The 17,841-nt window shown below is 41.8% G+C and overlaps 4 protein-coding genes and 1 long non-coding RNA gene across 7 annotated transcripts; 2 read left to right on the top strand and 3 right to left on the bottom strand.

The window, feature by feature from the left end:
- Positions 1-1,279: 1,279 nt before the first annotated feature.
- LOC112290472 (uncharacterized) lies at positions 1,280-4,876 on the top strand. Of its 3 annotated transcripts, none has more exons than XM_024536741.3 (9): positions 1,280-1,770; positions 2,467-2,616; positions 2,744-2,958; positions 3,113-3,183; positions 3,409-3,571; positions 3,697-3,919; positions 4,013-4,171; positions 4,291-4,395; positions 4,540-4,876. In XM_024536741.3, the coding sequence occupies exons 1-8, from the start codon at positions 1,371-1,373 to the stop codon at positions 4,347-4,349; spliced, it is 1,440 nt and encodes a 479-aa protein (XP_024392509.1). In that variant the 5' UTR covers positions 1,280-1,370; the 3' UTR covers positions 4,350-4,395; positions 4,540-4,876. The 3 variants fall into 3 exon arrangements, with proteins under 3 accessions (XP_024392509.1, XP_024392508.1, XP_090111632.1); XM_024536740.3 differs by having other exon boundaries at positions 1,285-1,770; positions 4,307-4,395; XM_090255506.1 differs by having other exon boundaries at positions 1,332-1,770; positions 2,472-2,616; positions 4,307-4,395.
- Positions 4,877-5,024: 148 nt separating this feature from the next.
- LOC149987985 (uncharacterized) lies at positions 5,025-5,855 on the bottom strand. Its single transcript, XR_016506172.1, has 2 exons — positions 5,486-5,855; positions 5,025-5,206 (listed from the first exon to the last, which is right to left on the bottom strand). It is a non-coding gene; the product is annotated as an uncharacterized LOC149987985 (long non-coding RNA).
- Positions 5,856-6,017: 162 nt separating this feature from the next.
- On the top strand, positions 6,018-8,208 carry LOC112290473 (very-long-chain 3-oxoacyl-CoA reductase 1). Its single transcript, XM_024536742.3, has 5 exons — positions 6,018-6,431; positions 6,695-6,854; positions 6,970-7,295; positions 7,458-7,527; positions 7,678-8,208. The coding sequence occupies exons 1-5, from the start codon at positions 6,268-6,270 to the stop codon at positions 7,930-7,932; spliced, it is 975 nt and encodes a 324-aa protein (XP_024392510.1). The 5' UTR covers positions 6,018-6,267; the 3' UTR covers positions 7,933-8,208.
- A 2,239-nt stretch (positions 8,209-10,447) lies between these two features.
- LOC112290772 (large ribosomal subunit protein eL8y) lies at positions 10,448-12,393 on the bottom strand. Its single transcript, XM_024537441.3, has 7 exons — positions 12,337-12,393; positions 12,063-12,119; positions 11,715-11,922; positions 11,430-11,599; positions 11,146-11,274; positions 10,904-10,996; positions 10,448-10,690 (listed from the first exon to the last, which is right to left on the bottom strand). Exons 1-7 carry the CDS (start codon positions 12,337-12,339, stop codon positions 10,559-10,561), a joined length of 792 nt encoding a protein of 263 aa, XP_024393209.1. The 5' UTR covers positions 12,340-12,393; the 3' UTR covers positions 10,448-10,558.
- Positions 12,394-13,194: 801 nt separating this feature from the next.
- On the bottom strand, positions 13,195-14,463 carry LOC112290773 (uncharacterized). The gene is made up of 2 exons (XM_024537442.3): positions 14,074-14,463; positions 13,195-13,978 (listed from the first exon to the last, which is right to left on the bottom strand). Exons 1-2 carry the CDS (start codon positions 14,144-14,146, stop codon positions 13,527-13,529), a joined length of 525 nt encoding a protein of 174 aa, XP_024393210.1. The 5' UTR covers positions 14,147-14,463; the 3' UTR covers positions 13,195-13,526.
- Positions 14,464-17,841: the final 3,378 nt, after the last annotated feature.

Below are 17,841 nucleotides of genomic sequence, written 5' to 3'. Positions count from 1 at the left end.
AAATTTTGAAATTGAAACCGGTAACCCATTGAACACAATATCCTGTGCACAAGTTCTGGACTCGTTTTCATAGGATTCAAACATATTGATTATTAGCTACATGTATTTTATTTTGGTTCTCAATCAAATGTACTATTTTTGAAAGTTCAAAAAATAAATAAACCAACTTGCGTGCTGTTGAATTAACACTTTACTGGAGAATCACGATTTTTTGTTCGCAATTCGATCATCCTAAAATTTGACTTGCATTCGGTCAAAGCTTTTACATTTGTTGTTCGCATAGCTTCAAAAAATACACACAAATTCTCTTTCACAGTTAGGTTTAGGTTTTTTCTGGAACAATCTCTAGTGCAGATTGTTCACAAAATAGAATGGATTTTAGTTTTTTTTTTTTTTTTTTTTTAATATGTATTTTTGCAAATGTTACAATTCTTAGGAATCAAATCATACTATTCATTACAAAACATTGACTCAGCACAAGTTATATTCACTCGTCCCATTTGGTTTTGGTTGAAATAAAATTATTGATTTAATAGCACTAAATAGTGTATTTGCCTATAATAACTAGTCTATGTGTGTGTATACATTTATATACATATACATATTTTTGTATATAAATTGTTAAATTGACCCAAGCATTTCCTAAATCAACCCACCCATCCTAATCATTGTCAAAAAAATTCCACTATGGGATCCGTATTGGTTGAAAATAAATGAAAAGATAGTTGGATCCTCAACCAATGAGGATGGATGGGTTGATTTAATAAATGCCTTCGTCCATTTAACAATTCCCTATATATATAGATATAGATATAACACCATGTTCCAAATATAGTTTTAATAATGTTTAAAATTTCCTCATCTTTGTTCAAGATATTCTGGATTAAAAATATCCAAATTTGAAATAACAATGATTAAGAGCTATAATACAAATTAGTCACACTAAAACATAAAATGTCGTAACCAATGTAGATCATTTTTATTTGAGTGATGATCTAGTTGCTATTCAAAACATCAGCTATGAAATACTACCGACAATACAGGGGTGTCCAAAAGGAAGTTTTGCATATAGACATATAAAAGGGAAGCATTAGGTAGAGTTTCGAATATGAAGACACTGGAAAGCCATGGAGTGGTAAGTGTGTGAGTGTGTGTGTGCAGAAGGATCGAGTGATCATCCATAGTTTGGAATCCAATACCAAAGCAAGCAAGAGAGAGAGAGAGAGAGAGAGGAGGGAACGGGGTTCCCACAGAACCCTAAGGCGGCTATGGGGCAGTAGTCCCACTGATAGAGAGTGAGAGAGACCACACACTGACATGCACAGAACACACCTACACTTCGCACACAGAATGTGTGGGCTGCTGAGGCCATGGCCTTCTCCATCTCCTCTTCTTCCTCCTCCTCCTCCTCCATCGCCTGCTGTGCTCCCCCGCGCTGTGTGAGCAGAGCGTGTCGTTGCGGGACATGTCTCGACGCTTTCATCGCCACTTCCACTTCTCCTCCGCCATCCTCCTCCTCTGCCCATGCTGCCCCTTCTCGTCTTGCTCCCCTCACCACACCATTCGCCCGCAGGAGCGTAGCGATCGCTGTGGATAGTCATGCGCGGCAACACCAGACCTTGTCGGTTCTCCAGGAGATGGAGTTCGACGTGGTTGTCGTTGGGGCGGGGATCATCGGTTTGACTGTGGCGAATCGAATTTTGGAGGAGACCAGGTTTTCCGTCGTTGTCGTGGATGCGAAGCGGCCGTGCGCTGGCGCTACTGGAGCTGGTGAGTGTTGGCCATGGTTGTGTTCGGCATTTTCAACCAAGCATGACTCAATTACATAAATTTTTTGAACGAATGATATGATTTTGGTTGGCGACTTTCTGGTGCATGGTTTGGCGATGTCTGCCAAATTTCCCCAGAAATTGCGCGTTGAGAAGGTTCTACACTAGATTTGCAGCGGATTTCCCTTATTTCGTGCACCTAGCCGTCAATTCTGCTTCGCGCATGCTCAGATTGCATACAGCATTGATGAGTAGAGTGTTTTCTTCGAGTTTGTCCTCACTGACTCTAGTCGATTTATTAAAAAAGAGGACAAAGATAGTGTTTTCTCGCCTAGTTAACCCGTGGCTGATGCCGGAGATGATTGCCGAAATCCATTGTTACAGGTAGAAAGAAACATAGGGAGAAGTACGTTACATTACTTAATACACATTGCAGAACAGAGTGATATGTTGGTTAAGTACATCGAAGATTATTTCTTCCTCGATCTTTCAACTCATCAAAATTGTTTCGAGCATTATCAGAAACACTCTGGAAATGTTTCACATTGACAAAATTCTGTTAACGTCAGTTCTGAAATGAAGCTACATGTTACATTGATGTTTCATGGTTTGTGAAATAAGCTTTTGTGAGTTCGATGTGTAATTTTTTGTGCGTGCCGGTTTCTGTTCGGCGATTGTTGATGTGGTGCACGTAAAGGGCAGGGATACGTATGGCTGAATCACCGCAATCCAGCGAGCAAGACGTGGGGGTTGGCTCATCGCAGCAAGCTTTTGTGGGAGCAGCTGGTTGCAGATTTAGCAGATGCGGGATCGGATCCTCTGTCAGCAATAGGGTGGCAGAATACTGGTCTAATTCTCTCACATCTATTAAGCAATTGGATTGTGTACCAATACATCGTAAATTTCAGAGTGGATATGACGTAGGTTTAGGGTTTTGGGTGTTTGATTCTCACTCACTAACCTGTACTTCACAGGTAGCCTACTTGTGGCAAACTCAGTTGAAGAAGCGCGTGGTTTACAAGCGCATGTGGGAGCGATGGCCACTGCAGGGGTGGACGCCGAATTTTTGACAGCATCTGAATTACAGAAAATCGAGCCGTCACTTAAAGTCGGACATGAAGGAGGTGCTGCTTTTGTGCCTGGGGATAGTCAAATCGATGCAGCATTGGCTGTAGAGTTCTTTCGCAAAGTGAGTTCAAATTCTGTAGCATTTAAATGTTGTGCAATGACATTCGAGGGCCACTCATTCTAAGAACCTATGGATGCAATTGATGGTGGCTACGATTCAATGTTGCTATGTTACGTTTGTTTACTCTATTGTTTTCCATGTCTTAAAATTTCAGAGAAACTTAGCATATCGAGTTGAAGGACGCTACATGGAACTTTTTGATTCTCCTGTTGAAGAACTTTACCGGTAATTTAAGTTTTACTCAAGCTGGTATGTCATATCATGATAATATAAGTTATTGATTGTAATTTGTTGGGATCTTACATATTGTGATTCTCGTCTTTACGAGATCCATTTAAATTAACTGGAGACGGTAGACTCTCTCATGGAATTGAAAATATGGATGGTCTAGTTTACGGCACACGATTGAATTATCAAATTAATAAGGTCATCTTTCGATTTGATTCGAAGTTCTTCTGCAGACGGCTCCATCGAGGTGGTTCAGACCTCCAGGCACAAACTTCGCAGCAGAGAAGCGGTCATTGTGGCAGCGGGGGCATGGAGTCCCAACATACTGACGCGCGCAGCTCAGGAATGGAGGCTCCCTTTGATTCCTCCTGTGAAGCCTAGAAAGGTGCATGTGAATTTCATCATCACAATCATGATATTTCAGTGATATTTTGGCTAGATTGTATACATTCGCTCCTCCTCTTTCAAGCCACTTAAATTAGACTTTGAGACTTGCATCGTTTCGAGCAGGGCCATCTGCTTGTGCTTGAGGGTTTGCCTTCGCTGAAGATCAATCACGGCTTGATGGAGTTTGAATACACAGCTAACTACACTACAGCACATAGCACACAGTGCTCTCAACCAGAAGATGTCTCAACACCCTCCCTTGTGACTGACCCGACTGTCATATCACACGACAGTTTTCGGGTTGCAATGACAGCCTCAACGGACAAGTCTGGTCGGCTTCTCTTAGGTACAATTCATTCAATGTTTTGAGGTTTTATTGATTCTCCTTCGGGATGTTTTAATGTCTGATCTGAAAACTTTCGATGATGATTTGGTGCAGGAAGCAGTCGAGAGTTCTCTGGTTTCAGTACTGCACACCATTACGAAGCTATAGAAGGCATACTAAGTCGAGCGTCTGAATATTTCCCCGCATTGAAAGACATTTCAGTTGAAGACGTGTTGGAAAAACAAACAATAAGGACTGGACTTCGTCCCTACGGTCAGTTTTTAACTATTTTCCACCTGGATTTTACTGGGGATTCCAATCTCAAAGTGCCGATTTCATTCTCGAGTATGTAAATTGTGGTTTTTTAAAAAAAAAATTGAAGCTTTTCTTAGATTTGAATTGCTGCAGCGTTTGGAGGTGTGCCGCTTGTTGGACCAGTGCCTGGGGTTGAAAGACTGATGCTAGCCACTGGTCATGAAGGCTCTGGGCTGTGTATGGTAAGAATTCTATGCATCTCTCTCTCTCTCTTGTTTTTTTCTTTCTGGTTTTCTTTCACATGTCTTTCACACGTAGCTTTTATTTTTTTTTTCCTTAGGAAAAGTCAAGTTAATTGCTTCATTGTTTCATTTTGGGTGGGGCAGGCTCTTGGTACTGCAGAGATGCTGGTGACCCGGCTTCTGGGAAAGGAAACTGTTTTTGATGTAGACCCATACCTTCCTGCGAGCAGATTGTGCCATTCACAAACTAATGCACAAACTCTTGCTTGAAAGAATGACATTTTAGCCACACTTTAGGTCCAGTATCTTGCACAACAGGTTTGTACTAAGGATTACGAGTTGAAGACGTTCTGCTAACTTGTTCTAACGATGCTGCTGCTTCTGCAGCCGTGTTGAAATTTCTGGAGTCATATGTACAGAGTGAGAGCTATTGCTCTCTCCCTCTCTTCATGCCTTATCTAACACTTGGTTCCATTGACCACCTTGTCTTTCGGCCCTGTCTCCGCGCTCACAAATTTAATACGATTTGATGTTCATTATGGACTTACGATGCCGAAATAAACAACCGACAATATCCATCTATTCCGTTAGTAACCGGAGAGAACAAGGCGGCGGCGCGTATAATTCACTATGTTAACGAGGTCTATCAGATTAAAAACCTGGTTTAAGAGTAGTATATTACAAAGAAGCCAACCCACTCCCAGGGGAACCGGTATGCAATGACCCAAAAGCAATTGACGGATTTTATAAACTTGCTATGGCAATCTGTTCATTTCCGATTCTCTGCTAACATCACCATTGCCTCCAATATCTGCAACAAGTACCATGCAAACATGGGTAATTTCAGTCGAAAGTGCAACACTGTACTGAAAGAAATCCAGTTGTGCACACAATTCTCGCTGTATTCAACTTGTATAATGCTCCACCAGGACAGTGTTGGCCAGCAGATTTAGCAATGCAGTCCTGAACAAGTCATCGACTACAAGGGGGGAAGCCAATTGAGAGCGCAATCTCCAACATAAGCGAATGGAAGTTAGGAATATTCCAAACGAGATGGCAGGGGCACGGGTGCAAAGCCCGAAGGACAAACCCTTGTGTGAAGACCGAGCGACAGGGGCGTTGAATCCCAGCGGAGATCCCAAAGGCGGGGAGGGGAGCAGACTCTCCTCTCCTCCCCCAGGGCTGGGCTGGGTTGGCCTCGTTGTGCCCGCTCCGGTGTGAGCCCGTCTCGCACTCTTTTCTGGCGTAAATGAATGAGATCCTGCACTTCTCTGTCTGTCTGCGTATCTGTCTGGCTGTGCGTCTCGCCCTCCATCCCCCGCACCCGCTAGTCTTGCTCCAGTTTAGGGTTGCAGGGCTGCAGTAAAACCAAACACCAACCGTGCCAGTGCCACATTCATGAGCACCATTGAATTGAATGCAACGTGCCCCGGAGTGAGACCAGGAGACGAGGGATATTCAAAGCCCGCCCGGTGGTCGTCCACGGAGAAGCCCTGCCCACCCCCCCCCCCCCCCCCCTTCCCCCTTCCCCCTGTCGTGCCCTGCCCTGTCCTTCCCCTTCGCCTTTCCCTCCCGCTTCCTTCTTTCGTATCGCTCGTTTCGTTTCGTTTTCTTTCTGTTTCTTGCAACCGGGTCGCCCCACCCTCAGCCCAAAGGTGCCGCCTTTCACCCTGGGGCTCTTTCCCCACATGCCCCTCCCCGCCCCCTGCTGCGGTGGGTGCATTGCTTCGTGGTTTACGCAGTGTGTGGACTCATAGTGTGAAGGTGTCTATTGGGGCTAGGCCTTATTATCGTCTTTCGGGTGGCGGTGAAAGTCTGGTTTGCGAGGGCGGGCAGTGCGACCGCAGGTCTTGTTGGCTCGTTTGAGCGGCGATGAACGCAGGGAAGATGAAGGGAATGTTGGAAGGATCAGCAGCGCAGGACAGGATGTTGCTGGTGCTGGCAGCTATTGGTTTCCTTTTCATCTTGCGATTTGTCTACTTGCTGGTTTTGTGGTTTTACAGCTACTTCCTCCGCCCTGCCAAAAACCTCCAGAGGTCTCTCTCGTTTCTCTTGAGACTTGTTGGAGTGATGCAAACGGCGCTCTTTTCTTGCGTTCCTATCGTTGATAACTTTTTCTCAGCTCATCTTGTGAACACACAGTTTCAATGCATTGAGGTCGATGCGATTTCGTATTGTAGGGTATCCCCTTTTTGAACAAGGGCAGTGCTAATGTACCTTGCTTGTGCATGTTATTTCAATGAGCAGCAACATTTTCTTTGGTACCTTGTGAGTTTAGAAATTCGCCTGGATAATGCAGATATGGAGAGTGGGGACTAGTTACTGGAGCTACTGACGGTATCGGGCGAGCAATGGCCATCCAGCTAGCACGCAAGGGTATCAATGTTGTTCTTGTGGGCCGGTCAGCCTCGAAGCTGGAGGATGTAACGAAGGAAATCACGAGCAAGAGTCGTGCTGAGGTAAAGTTTCCTACTGAGTTTCTGTTTGTTATGATTCCGAACCTCTTCAGGTTGTTTCAAGGACATGATATCAGTAAGTAGGCCTCAAATTGATATGTGAAACCGGGTAATCCAGGTGCGGTCTGTAATTGTCGACTTCATGGACGATGACCTTAATGCTGGGCTTGCAAAGATCGCCCAATCTACCAGCGACATTCAAATAGGTATACTGGTAAACAACGTTGGGATTTCGTACCCATATGCACGCTTCATGCACGAGGTTGACGCAGGACTGGAGAAGAGCTTGCTCCGCTTGAACTGCGAGGTCACCACTAAGATGATTCATCTCTACCTACCTTCCATGTTGAAGTCCAAAAGAGGAGCAATTATCAATGTTGGATCTGGTGCTGTGGGCATCCTACCTTCTTATCCCCTTTATGCAGTGTACGCTGGCGCCAAGGGGTGAGTACATTCCTCTGGTACCTTCTACGTCGCTCCTCTTCTGCTGGTGTCACGTCAGCTTTTTTCGATTTCTTTTTAATGGTAGAATTCCTTCGGCTAGTATTGAGCCAATACCTGTAATGGCGCTGATCGTGTGACACTGGTTTCAATTGGTGGACTCAGTTATGTGGAGCAGTTGTCACGGTCGCTCTATGTGGAGTACAAGCACAGTGGCATTGACGTTCAGTGCCAGGTTCATACGATCTCCCTTTTTCGGAAGCCACCTTCGTGGAGCATCTTTTCATCTCCCTTTTTGTACGGAAACATGTTGATTTTTAAAGCTGTCTGTAGATGTGCAGTTTTCAGCTTCAGATTGTTCTCATAGTTTTGGGAAATGTTGCAGATTCCCCTCTACGTTGCAACGAAGATGTCCAAGACCAGACCCTCGTTCACATCTCCCGCCGCCGATTATTATGCCAAGCTTGCTATCGCATGTATTGGATATGAGCCTGTCATCACCCCCTACTGGGTGCAGTCCGTGATGTGGTTCATCATTACCCTCATCCCAGAGCCCATCATGGACTCCATTCTCCTCAGCAACAATCTTAACATCCGACGCAGGGGTCAAGCCAAAGAGAACGCCGCTAAGAAGGAGTGAGCCATTCTTTAGGCACCAGAATGCCTTGGTGGTATTAGCAATTCAGAGGCTGTGGCGTGGGTGTGTGAAATCTAGCTGAGTTTGCATAGTACAGAATTAATTACCTTGATGCTTGGTCTGTATCCTCATGATTCTGGGCCTCTTGTTATTCATTTTATAATGAGGTTGCCCCTGATTCATTGAACCAGAAAAGTTCTGAACTCTTTTCTGTTTTTTTCATTAAACTTATTTTCGTTACTGTTTGGGGTTCTGTTCTTAAACCTCAGTAAAAAATTATATCAACATTGTTGGCATGGACAGCCTTCTTACCTGCACAACGTATTTGGCAGATCAGCACAACGTAGGAACATCCGTTCTTAGTTTTATCGCATGTAATAAGTGCTTACATTTGCATGTTGGTATGAAAACCTTTTCCTTGCATGTTGGTGGAAACAGAAGTGTGTGTGGCCATTCTTCCCTCCTGCTCCCAGTCATGGGGTCCTATGTGATTGACATGATACTATGTGATGCCCACGATACTTTCGACGAAGTGATCATTTGCAACGAATCGAAACTTTTCACAAGAAACTGATGTATCAGCAAAAATTTTGTATGATCCTTGGTCTTAAAAGCTACGAACTTGTAGCTATTTTTGTCAGCGTTCCAAACGTCGTAGGGAAGTGATTCCCGAGGACACCAATAGCACTACGCAGTGATCTGCTGCCCGCGAAGTGCCACCGCATCTACTAAGCCCTCATCCTTCGTTTGGTTGTGTGAGGGTCTCCACGCTTGTTAATATCATGGGGCACGTGAACCGACCCCTCTGATCGCATAACACTGTCAGTTGACTTCGGCTGACATCAATAAGTGAGTCATGACACATAAGGCAGATTCCTACTTGTCAATGTCGTGTAACGAAGTATCGAGTACTTAGACAAGTATCATATGTAGAGGATAACGATGGTAATAAGGGCTGGGGGTGTTGAACAACCATGCCACTGCACGCCCGTGACACTGGCAGTTGGGATTATTTTGCTGGAATAAAAGTTTCTGCTTCCCGACGGACCAATATGGTGGTGCTTCAATAATGCTTCAATAACTGTAGCGGCAATAACTCGAGAGTTAAGGTGCTGCCAGGCGGGCTCCCTCTGCAGATCCATCTACCTCCTGCTGTTGCCCATGAACGTATTCAATCACGGATTCAAGTTCTGGTGAGGCTGGTGAAAGAATCTTGTGCAGAAGCTGCCTAAGTTGAGCTTTTTGAATGCGTGAGAGTACTGATGAAACGGGAGTCTCTTGTGCACAGTAAGTGCATCAGCAACACCCAAGTGCCAAGCCCCATGAAATCATTTTTGAAGGTGCTTTAATATAATCTTATTATTCCATTGAAAGCTGGTTGTGTAACTATAGTCTCAGTGGTGTATCAAACTAATTGTAGCTTAACAAAGTAAGTCTAGTTATGTCATTTGAATAGCACTGATTGGATACGTAACCTACCATACAGCTATAAATGTTTCAAACTGTTACTTTTTGGGCTTTTGTTAATTTAAGAAAAATGCTTCGAGAATATATTTTATTCTTAAATAAAATGCGGTGGATGCAACACTGATGGATGGAAATATAAGTCCCCTAAATATACTTAAAAAAAATTGTGTCACAGAAATTTAAAACTAGGCGTTAAAAACATTTCTTTCAAGAAAAATTCTAATCCACATTGATTATGCACAACATAATAATTGACTAACTTCACTCATATACATAATAATAGTAATAAAAATAATAAATAAGTCTTAAGACGGACCCTGATTTTTAAGAAGCCTAATAATCACATGTGAAAATTTTGAAAAGAGATTCTGCATGTAAATAAATCATTCAGAAATATCAGTTTATAACTAGGTTGTAAGAAGGTGTTTCTTAAATATCTACAATTGTTTTGGAAAAATGTCGCAATAAGAGATGTGAGGGACAAATCGCAAAGATGGCATGTGAGAGTTGATTTGTTCAAGTCCATAACAGAATTTCATGGGGTAGATTGTAAGAGTTACATGACCAAACTCAAAATCCACTAAGTGTTTCAGTGTGCGATGTAGCAAAGAAGAATTGTGATTAAAGAAAGTTCTTGTACGCATTCTGTGGTTAGTTCGTCAGTATTCCACTCCCACGTAGAGTCCTCGCTTCCGATACGTACGTAACCAAAAAGCATGACTCTGTACAGGTCAACTGTGTTTGTGTGACTAGTTATTAAATGCAGAAGTGTGTTACTAAAAAATGACTCCAAGAAGTCGAGATGCCGATATATGTTTCTCTCGTTGTCAACTGTCCAAATTCCTGTAAAAGTCCGATAGTAATAAATTTCATTTACTCCAGAAGTGAGTGGTCCTAGATTGGTGGTGACCATGGAGACGAAACACAAGCCCGCTGGAGTTTGAAATCAATATGAATTTGGCATTTGCGGAAGACTAAACGGAACTTCGGAGTATTTGTCTGAATCCAAAGCAGAAATTCATCAGCTTCACACAGGAGCTCACACAGTTCATGGCCCGAAACGGATGAATCTGAGATTCGATATGGTATATTAACAAAATTCTTCACATGAAGAACACAATATTCCATATCAAAAAAACTACACAGGCCGCTGCCATGTAACTTAAGTTGCTCTCTGAGCTGCCTCCTTGGCAAGAATTCGCTCTCTGATCTTCGTCTTGGCCTGTGACTTGACACCCATGATGCCACCGCCCCAATGCCTTCTATGCTCGTCGTACTTCTCATTGAAGTTCGCCTGCGTCCATCAACCCCATTTTCAGCCACACTCACCCTCGCATTCTCGACCTCAACCCCAAATACACCATCTCATTCTCTAAATGAAACCACTACTCTTTCCACACGTCCAACCAATTCTCCTCTGACCCCATGTTCAAAACACCACCACTACAATCTTTACAACCACCGCCACCTCCAAAACTGCTAAGCATAACATTCTTTCCACACGCACCTTCACTGCTTCGATGATCTTCGAAAACTCGTGCTTGTCCTCGTTTTTCACCGCTGTCAAACACAACGCTGTTGCAGTCTTCGCGTGCACAATCTGTTCACACACCACAACCCCCTCTCCTTCAGAAATCCACTCACTTGCCACACACGCTCCGCTTCCTGCATTACATCACCCTACTCATCCTCCTCCATCACTCTCCACTCTATCCATCCACATTGCCCACTCCACTCTCGTCACTTCACCTGTCCCAACCGCGACTTCCCCTTCACGATGCAGTACGGCACGCCCATCTTCCGGCAAAGTGCCGGCAGCCACACTACCAGCTCGATCGGGTCCACGTCGTGAGCGATCACCACCAGCTGAGCCTTGTTCTGCATTGTTCCAACCCCTTTACCCAGTCAATCCCCACTCCGTCCCACCGTACCCCTCCCAACACATGCCTCACATCCGCTTCCGCTTACAATCCCCCACATCGCACCCGTCTCACATCCAACCCACACATCCATTGCAGCTCATTCAACCGCACCTGCTCGATCAGGTACGTGATGTGGTTGATTCCGTATTTCACCACCACAGGCTTCTTCGACTCCACGCTCTTGCCCTCTGCCTCAGCCTTTGCCTTGTTCAGAAGCCGCTCCTTCTTCGCCGCCTTGTCCTCAGGTCGGTACTTCAACAACAACTTGAACAAGCTCGTGGCTGCATTCATCCACCACAGTCGCTTCAACACCTCTCTCACATTGCCACTACAACAGACCTATCGACAATCCACCCCACAACATTACAACCCTCCAGTTCGACAACAGCGACCTACCAAGATTCTTGTCCAGAGTCTTCGTGAACTGGTTCAGAGCCGGAGGGACTTTCAAACGCTGGTTCAAAACACGTCGCTGGCGCTGAATGCGCACGTACTTGGGCCATTTCACGAACCGGTGGAGGTCCCGCTTGGGCGGGAGAGCTCCTCCAATACCAAACTGCTTCGGCCTCTTCTCGAACAGAGGGTTCACAGTCTTCACTGGAGCCTGCTCCAATCATCATACAGTATTAACTTTTACATAGTCAGCAACCAGGAAGAAAAGAAACGTTCAGATTATTATATCAAAGCCCAATCTTGGCTAATTAATCTTTTAAACCCTAATCGGAGCCTCGATTGATGTCTTACCTGTTTCTTTTGGGCGGGGGCTGCGACCGGAGTCTTAAGAGTACCCCTCTTAGGAGCCTGAGCGACACATGGACGAGGACACAGATCAGAATAACTACTGATCAAGTAACTCAACCGTCAAAGCAACACTTAGCCTTGAAACCCTAATTTCCGACAACCCAGCTGTCGTCCTGAAGTCCTACTTCACCAAAAGACTTGAGGCAAACCACGCAATACACCTTGACAAGAACATTGAAGCACAGAACAGGCATGGGGAAAGCGAGGGCAACATCACCATGATTGAAGTCTGAAGGGAAGTGGAGCTGGGGAAGAGAAACTGCTACAGACCTGAGCAGCGAAAGTGGACACGAGTAACTCCAAGAGTAGCGATCAAGAGGTTCTACCCACGCCTGCCCCAGACCTAAAAGAAACAGGTTCGGGAGTGGATGAATGTCTTGGTTTGGAATCCTTGCTTTATGTGCTATCACTTGAAGTTGTTGGCCCTGGAGTCGAAATAGTCCTCATGAAGACTGTCGCTGACCATGTTTTTTTCGTTTGAGTTTTCGTCAACAATGGATGTCGGTGTGCACGAATAGCAATTGTACACCAGCTTCCGTGATTTCCAGCACTAGAGGGGACCAATCATGGTGACCGCATTTGGACCATGTGCTATCAACCTCTACTGGCGCATTCCGTTCTACAAGCATCCTCTCTCGAACAGCGATATTATGGTTCCTGTGACACCGAGCACCCAGAAAATATTTCGAAACGCTTGTTATAGTTGGTTGAGTGTTAGAGTTGTCAGCATGCTATCTGACCAAATGAGCGGACCAGTTTTCGAGTCACAGTTGGTAATGAGATGATGAGTAAGTCAAGAGGACAGAGCAGAAACGAACTTCAAGCTGCGACTCTTTGTGAGGAGCTTTGGCCGGTGGATACGAGTGAAGACCAATGCAGAGACCAACTACGTATTCTGGTTTTTTATTTTCGTTTGTTTTTTCATTCTTGACAGTTGTGCAAACTTTTAACTTAGTTTTCTAACCTCGTGCATATACCATGTATAAGAAGCATGTGAAAGATAACCAAGTCTGAGGAATGTGATTGCAGAGGGTCATGCACAATTGCTTGGCCTGAAATCGGCAAAAAAGTTGCATGTGGCAATAGATGCATGTCTCAACTTTTTACTGAAAAAGCACTCAACAACTCTGTAGTGCAATTGTCTTGTATGGTTACATGTCGGCGTTGATCAACCATGTTCATGACTAAACTCTACCGTGTAAATTGACAATTCGTAGGAAGACGTTGATCGAACTCCACTGCAGGAATCTCTTCACTTTCCCGTGCAACCCGGCGGCTATAGCTACTTTAGGGAAGATTCTTAAATGAGAACAGAAGGTAACAAAAAATATTATACACGGGAGAAGGAAAAAAAAAAATCCAAACAGAACTCAATTCTTCCTGCTGCAAACCTATGCCTCGAAACTCCTAATCGTCTCCCAAGTGGAGGCACTTGACGCCATATCCCTTGCATCTTTGCAGGGTTTCCATGAGTTCATCGCTGGTGACATTGGGAGGCAATTGTGAAGAGTCATGGACTGTTATTCCAACTTCAAGGTACCACTGCTCGAAACCCCCAGGGACATGCACGAGAACCATCCTCGCAGGTGCAAGTCCTCTATTCATGAACGAGTGCGGAACAAACCTGGGAAGATGTATGAACGAGCCCTGACGGCCGAGGGATTCACGGCCACCGAGATTCCAGATGAGCTCTCCTTCCAGCATGTACCACATTTCATCCTTCAGGGCGTGCACATGGCTTAATGCTTCTTGGCCGGGATACACTACAACCTCAGAGAAGGAGTAGAATCCACCAGCGTCGTTTCCCAAAACCTTTAAAGTGGCGAGCAGGCCTAGAGCCCAGACCCTTACACCCTCCCCTACCATACCACCACGAATCAGTCCAGGGACAGGTAATTTGAAAAGAATTATGAAAAGGACCACGGCTGAAATTTGAACAAGCAAAATGACTAACCTGGTGCGAGCATGCCGAGCTTTGGAGATGTGATGCCAGATAATTGACTAGCGCAGAATGAGACTTGATCCATCCTGCTTCTCTAACCTCTCGTTGTAAGTATCAACTAATCGCCTATTTCCCTCCGCACCCAAAGGGATACAAAACCAGGATGACTACTCAACTTGCACCAAGAACAGAGTGTGCATTGAAAACCTCTATACCTCTGTGAACCAAACCGAAGAAATAAGCCATTCTCGTGAAATAAGCTCCATTTACGCTAGAATCCTCACTCTGGATCGCCCGACATATCAGGGCACGTTCGGAAAATCTAACATAACGGACAACAAGCTTCACAATTCATGAACAAACAAAAAAACTCAACATTCCTACACACCATAACAGAGTACAAACGACCACCACACCACGACACTAAGACGCCGACTGTCTGAATTGCTCCTGAATTGGGCCCCACCGCAAACGGGCTGGCAAGTGGAGGCCCCATGGATGAACGTATTAATGTAAGGATGGATGGGTGGATAACTCACTCCGTACATCGCTTTCTCTGGCTGGTCCCCCCGCATGTTGGTGGGTCCTTCTACCTGTCGAGGTGGCCCTTAATGACATGTGCATGGTTACGTGTCGGCTCGAGGTGGGATGTGACGATGAGCTGGTAAGCCACGTCTGCTCGTCATTTATTCGCTCTTTCTTTGGATGATTCACATCTGATTTGGGTCATTCGGCTCTACTCGTTGAATTCTGGCCATTACAATGCTGACCTCCCCTTTGAAATTCCTATGCCCAGTTAACTTTCCTTCATAGATCTTCTTTTTGAATATAACATGTTCTTAACCTTTCATTCAAGTTAGCCACTCTATGTAAGACAACACCATTACACTTAATTTCAATCAATTATATATATATATATATATATATATACATTTGTGTATGTGTATGTGCACACACACACACTATCTTTCTGCACACTTTCATTGGTTAATCCATATTTACACCCTATTTCCTCCTCTTAATGAATTATTCCCTTGGTTAATTTCACACAATGATCTTTGGGTTTAATTTAGTACAGTTTTTGACACAATGATACGATCATATTATGTGACTGATGATACAAAATAAAATGTGATTTATGTAAGCTTGACTTCTGATATGTTTGGTAATTTAAAATTTCAGCAAACAGAGATAGACTAACAAATTTTGGAATCGGCTTTTTATATTGATTTTTGGCTTTTTCAATGCTTTATTTCATTATTGAAAAAATCAAAAATAATTCATATAGTTAATAATTATAATATATATATGTTGAAATTTACTATTTTTGTATATTCTAGGTTCAGAATTAAAAAAGCACTCACTTATATTTATTCAAATCATGATTTCAGATAAAAGTCATTCTTTATAGGCACACATGCCATGATTTTTATAAATCACAAAATTGGATGTTATACAAATTTTTTAGTACAATACAATGAACTTATTTTTTTTTGGTTTTTGAAAAAATCAACTTTGGGATAAAATAAACACTAATAGACATGTGTGTTTCTACTAGAATTTAAGTGTTGAACTATTAGCATTGCAATATTACTACATAACAATGTAGCAATATTATGACAAAGTTATTTGGCCTAATAAAACCGTCTCCAAGTCAACAATATCCTTCCTAAGAGGTTAGTTGTTAGTATATTTAAATTAAAAACACCATGTTAGTAAAATTTAAGTTTGTCATAATAATGCAAATTCAATTTTTATCTCAATTTGGTTAGTTTTTTAAAATCTTCCTTGATTAGATGATGACTAACTTGTACTGACGTGACTTGTTCTGATTTCTACAATGTGCTTCTTTTAAATTTTATTACATTTTGTTTTAAAAATAATAATAAAACTAAACAACCTTTTGAATTCCTAATACACAATTCCTTTTATACTAAACAGAACTCATTCAATTAAAAAAAAAAGTACGAACTCTGGTTGGAAGTGCATTTGGGTTTTTAACTTGAAAATTAATCACCATGCAGCAAAGTTTCGTGGTTGATCTTCCTCTATTCTGTGAAAGAAATGAGTAACCAAATGAACTGCATGTGCAAACCCGAAGTTTGCAATTGTGGGTGATAATTTTTTTTGCTGCTTCGCAACATCCCGAAGTGAAAGGTGTGAAAAAACGCATCTTGATTGAAGGGGTTTTGGAATTTCTTTTGTTTACACTCTTCACAGGGCGAAATCTCAGAGTCCTTTTTGTATGTTTAATACTGGAGAAGACTTCAGAGTTTGAACAGCTCACATTCTTTGAAATTTGATTCGGAATCAGGTGAAGAGGTGCATGAGTTTCCTGTTGTCGCGGAATGCTACCGACATGGTGATTTTGGGTGAATGGCTTTCCTCAAGGGACTGGACCATCATTATCACCCTTTTAAATAGAACTGTACCTTTGATAGAAAAGTGTGCATTTGATAAATTGCATAGTGTATTTTAATGTTTGAATATGTAATAAATTTAGGCATGATAGATGTTTTTCCAAATTATTCACAGTGTAGGCACAATCTAGTTGAGAGATAACAATGGTATGCATTAAATTGCCAATTATGTGAAAATAAAGATAGAAGTTGATATAAGCTTTACTTGAACTGGTTGCAATTTTTTATAATTTTATACAAAAAATGACACTCAATAGCTTGTGTATTTAGATGATGACACCATATCTTATAACATAGAAAGACATGGTGATATAATTGTAAAACTTTTAAATGATATAGAACTTGAATTAAACTTAAATTGGTTTTAGCTTGCTATTATTTGCAAATTGGTATTCTATAGCTTCTAGGAATGTTGTATCTAAAGATGGATATACTATGTTAGTTTAATGGTCTTTATGGTGGTGAAGATAAAAAAAAAAAAAAAAAGGTTTTTAATTTTTAGAAAACAATTTGCTTTGAATATGCTTAACGTACTCCAACATGAGTTTAAATTGTCGTTTAGGTCTAGTTGAATTAAAAGGACTGAATTCACTTATTTTTAGCATATGATGTAAACCAGATCTTAGTGAGTCATTTAAAAAAAGTTGAAAAAAAGCTCTATAAATATCATTATCAAGAAGAAAATTTGGTAAATTATTTATATTATAAATATTATTAGATAATGATTGTAAAAGTGAAGGTTTAGATTGTAGATTAGAAATTGATAGTTTTAGTAATTGGACATGTGGATTACGTAAATGACACTTATTAAGAATAAAAAAATGGTGTTTGAATAAAGTAGAATCAATTTATTCTTATATATAATATTTGAGTATGAAACTTAGTTGTAGATTAGCATGTTCATTAAAAATTATGTCTCAAGATATAATCATTGTTTTATCTCATGAACCTATGAAACAATAAGTCTTGTTTTTTTTTTTTTTTTTTTTTTTTATTATAACCAAAAAATAATAATTGAGAGTATAACTACTTTTAAGTTTTTTAAAAATAAAGACATAAGTTTTGTTAATAAAGCATTTTAAATGTATAAAACTATATTTTAGTTCAATCATATTTCAAAAGAAATTTTATTGACTAATATTAGAAGATAGTTAATTATAACAAGTTAAAATTTTTATATCAATTCTTTTTAATTTTCTCTCAATATTCTTAATTATCCATCTATATATAGATCTTAAATCCTCAATCTTTTGAAAATTCACAAATCAAACTTTTGTTAAATTCCAAAACCTACATGTACTCTTTTGTACATTGAGGCATGCAATGATAGATGATTTTTTTATACTTGTAGCACTTCATA

This window comes from Physcomitrium patens, chromosome 13 (genome assembly GCF_059467195.1).
Source record: "Physcomitrium patens ecotype Gransden chromosome 13, ASM5946719v1, whole genome shotgun sequence".
NCBI classification, from domain to species: Eukaryota; Viridiplantae; Streptophyta; class Bryopsida; order Funariales; family Funariaceae; genus Physcomitrium; species Physcomitrium patens.
Note: the sequence above shows the minus strand (reverse complement) of the source record. Positions and strands in the feature narration are given on the sequence as shown.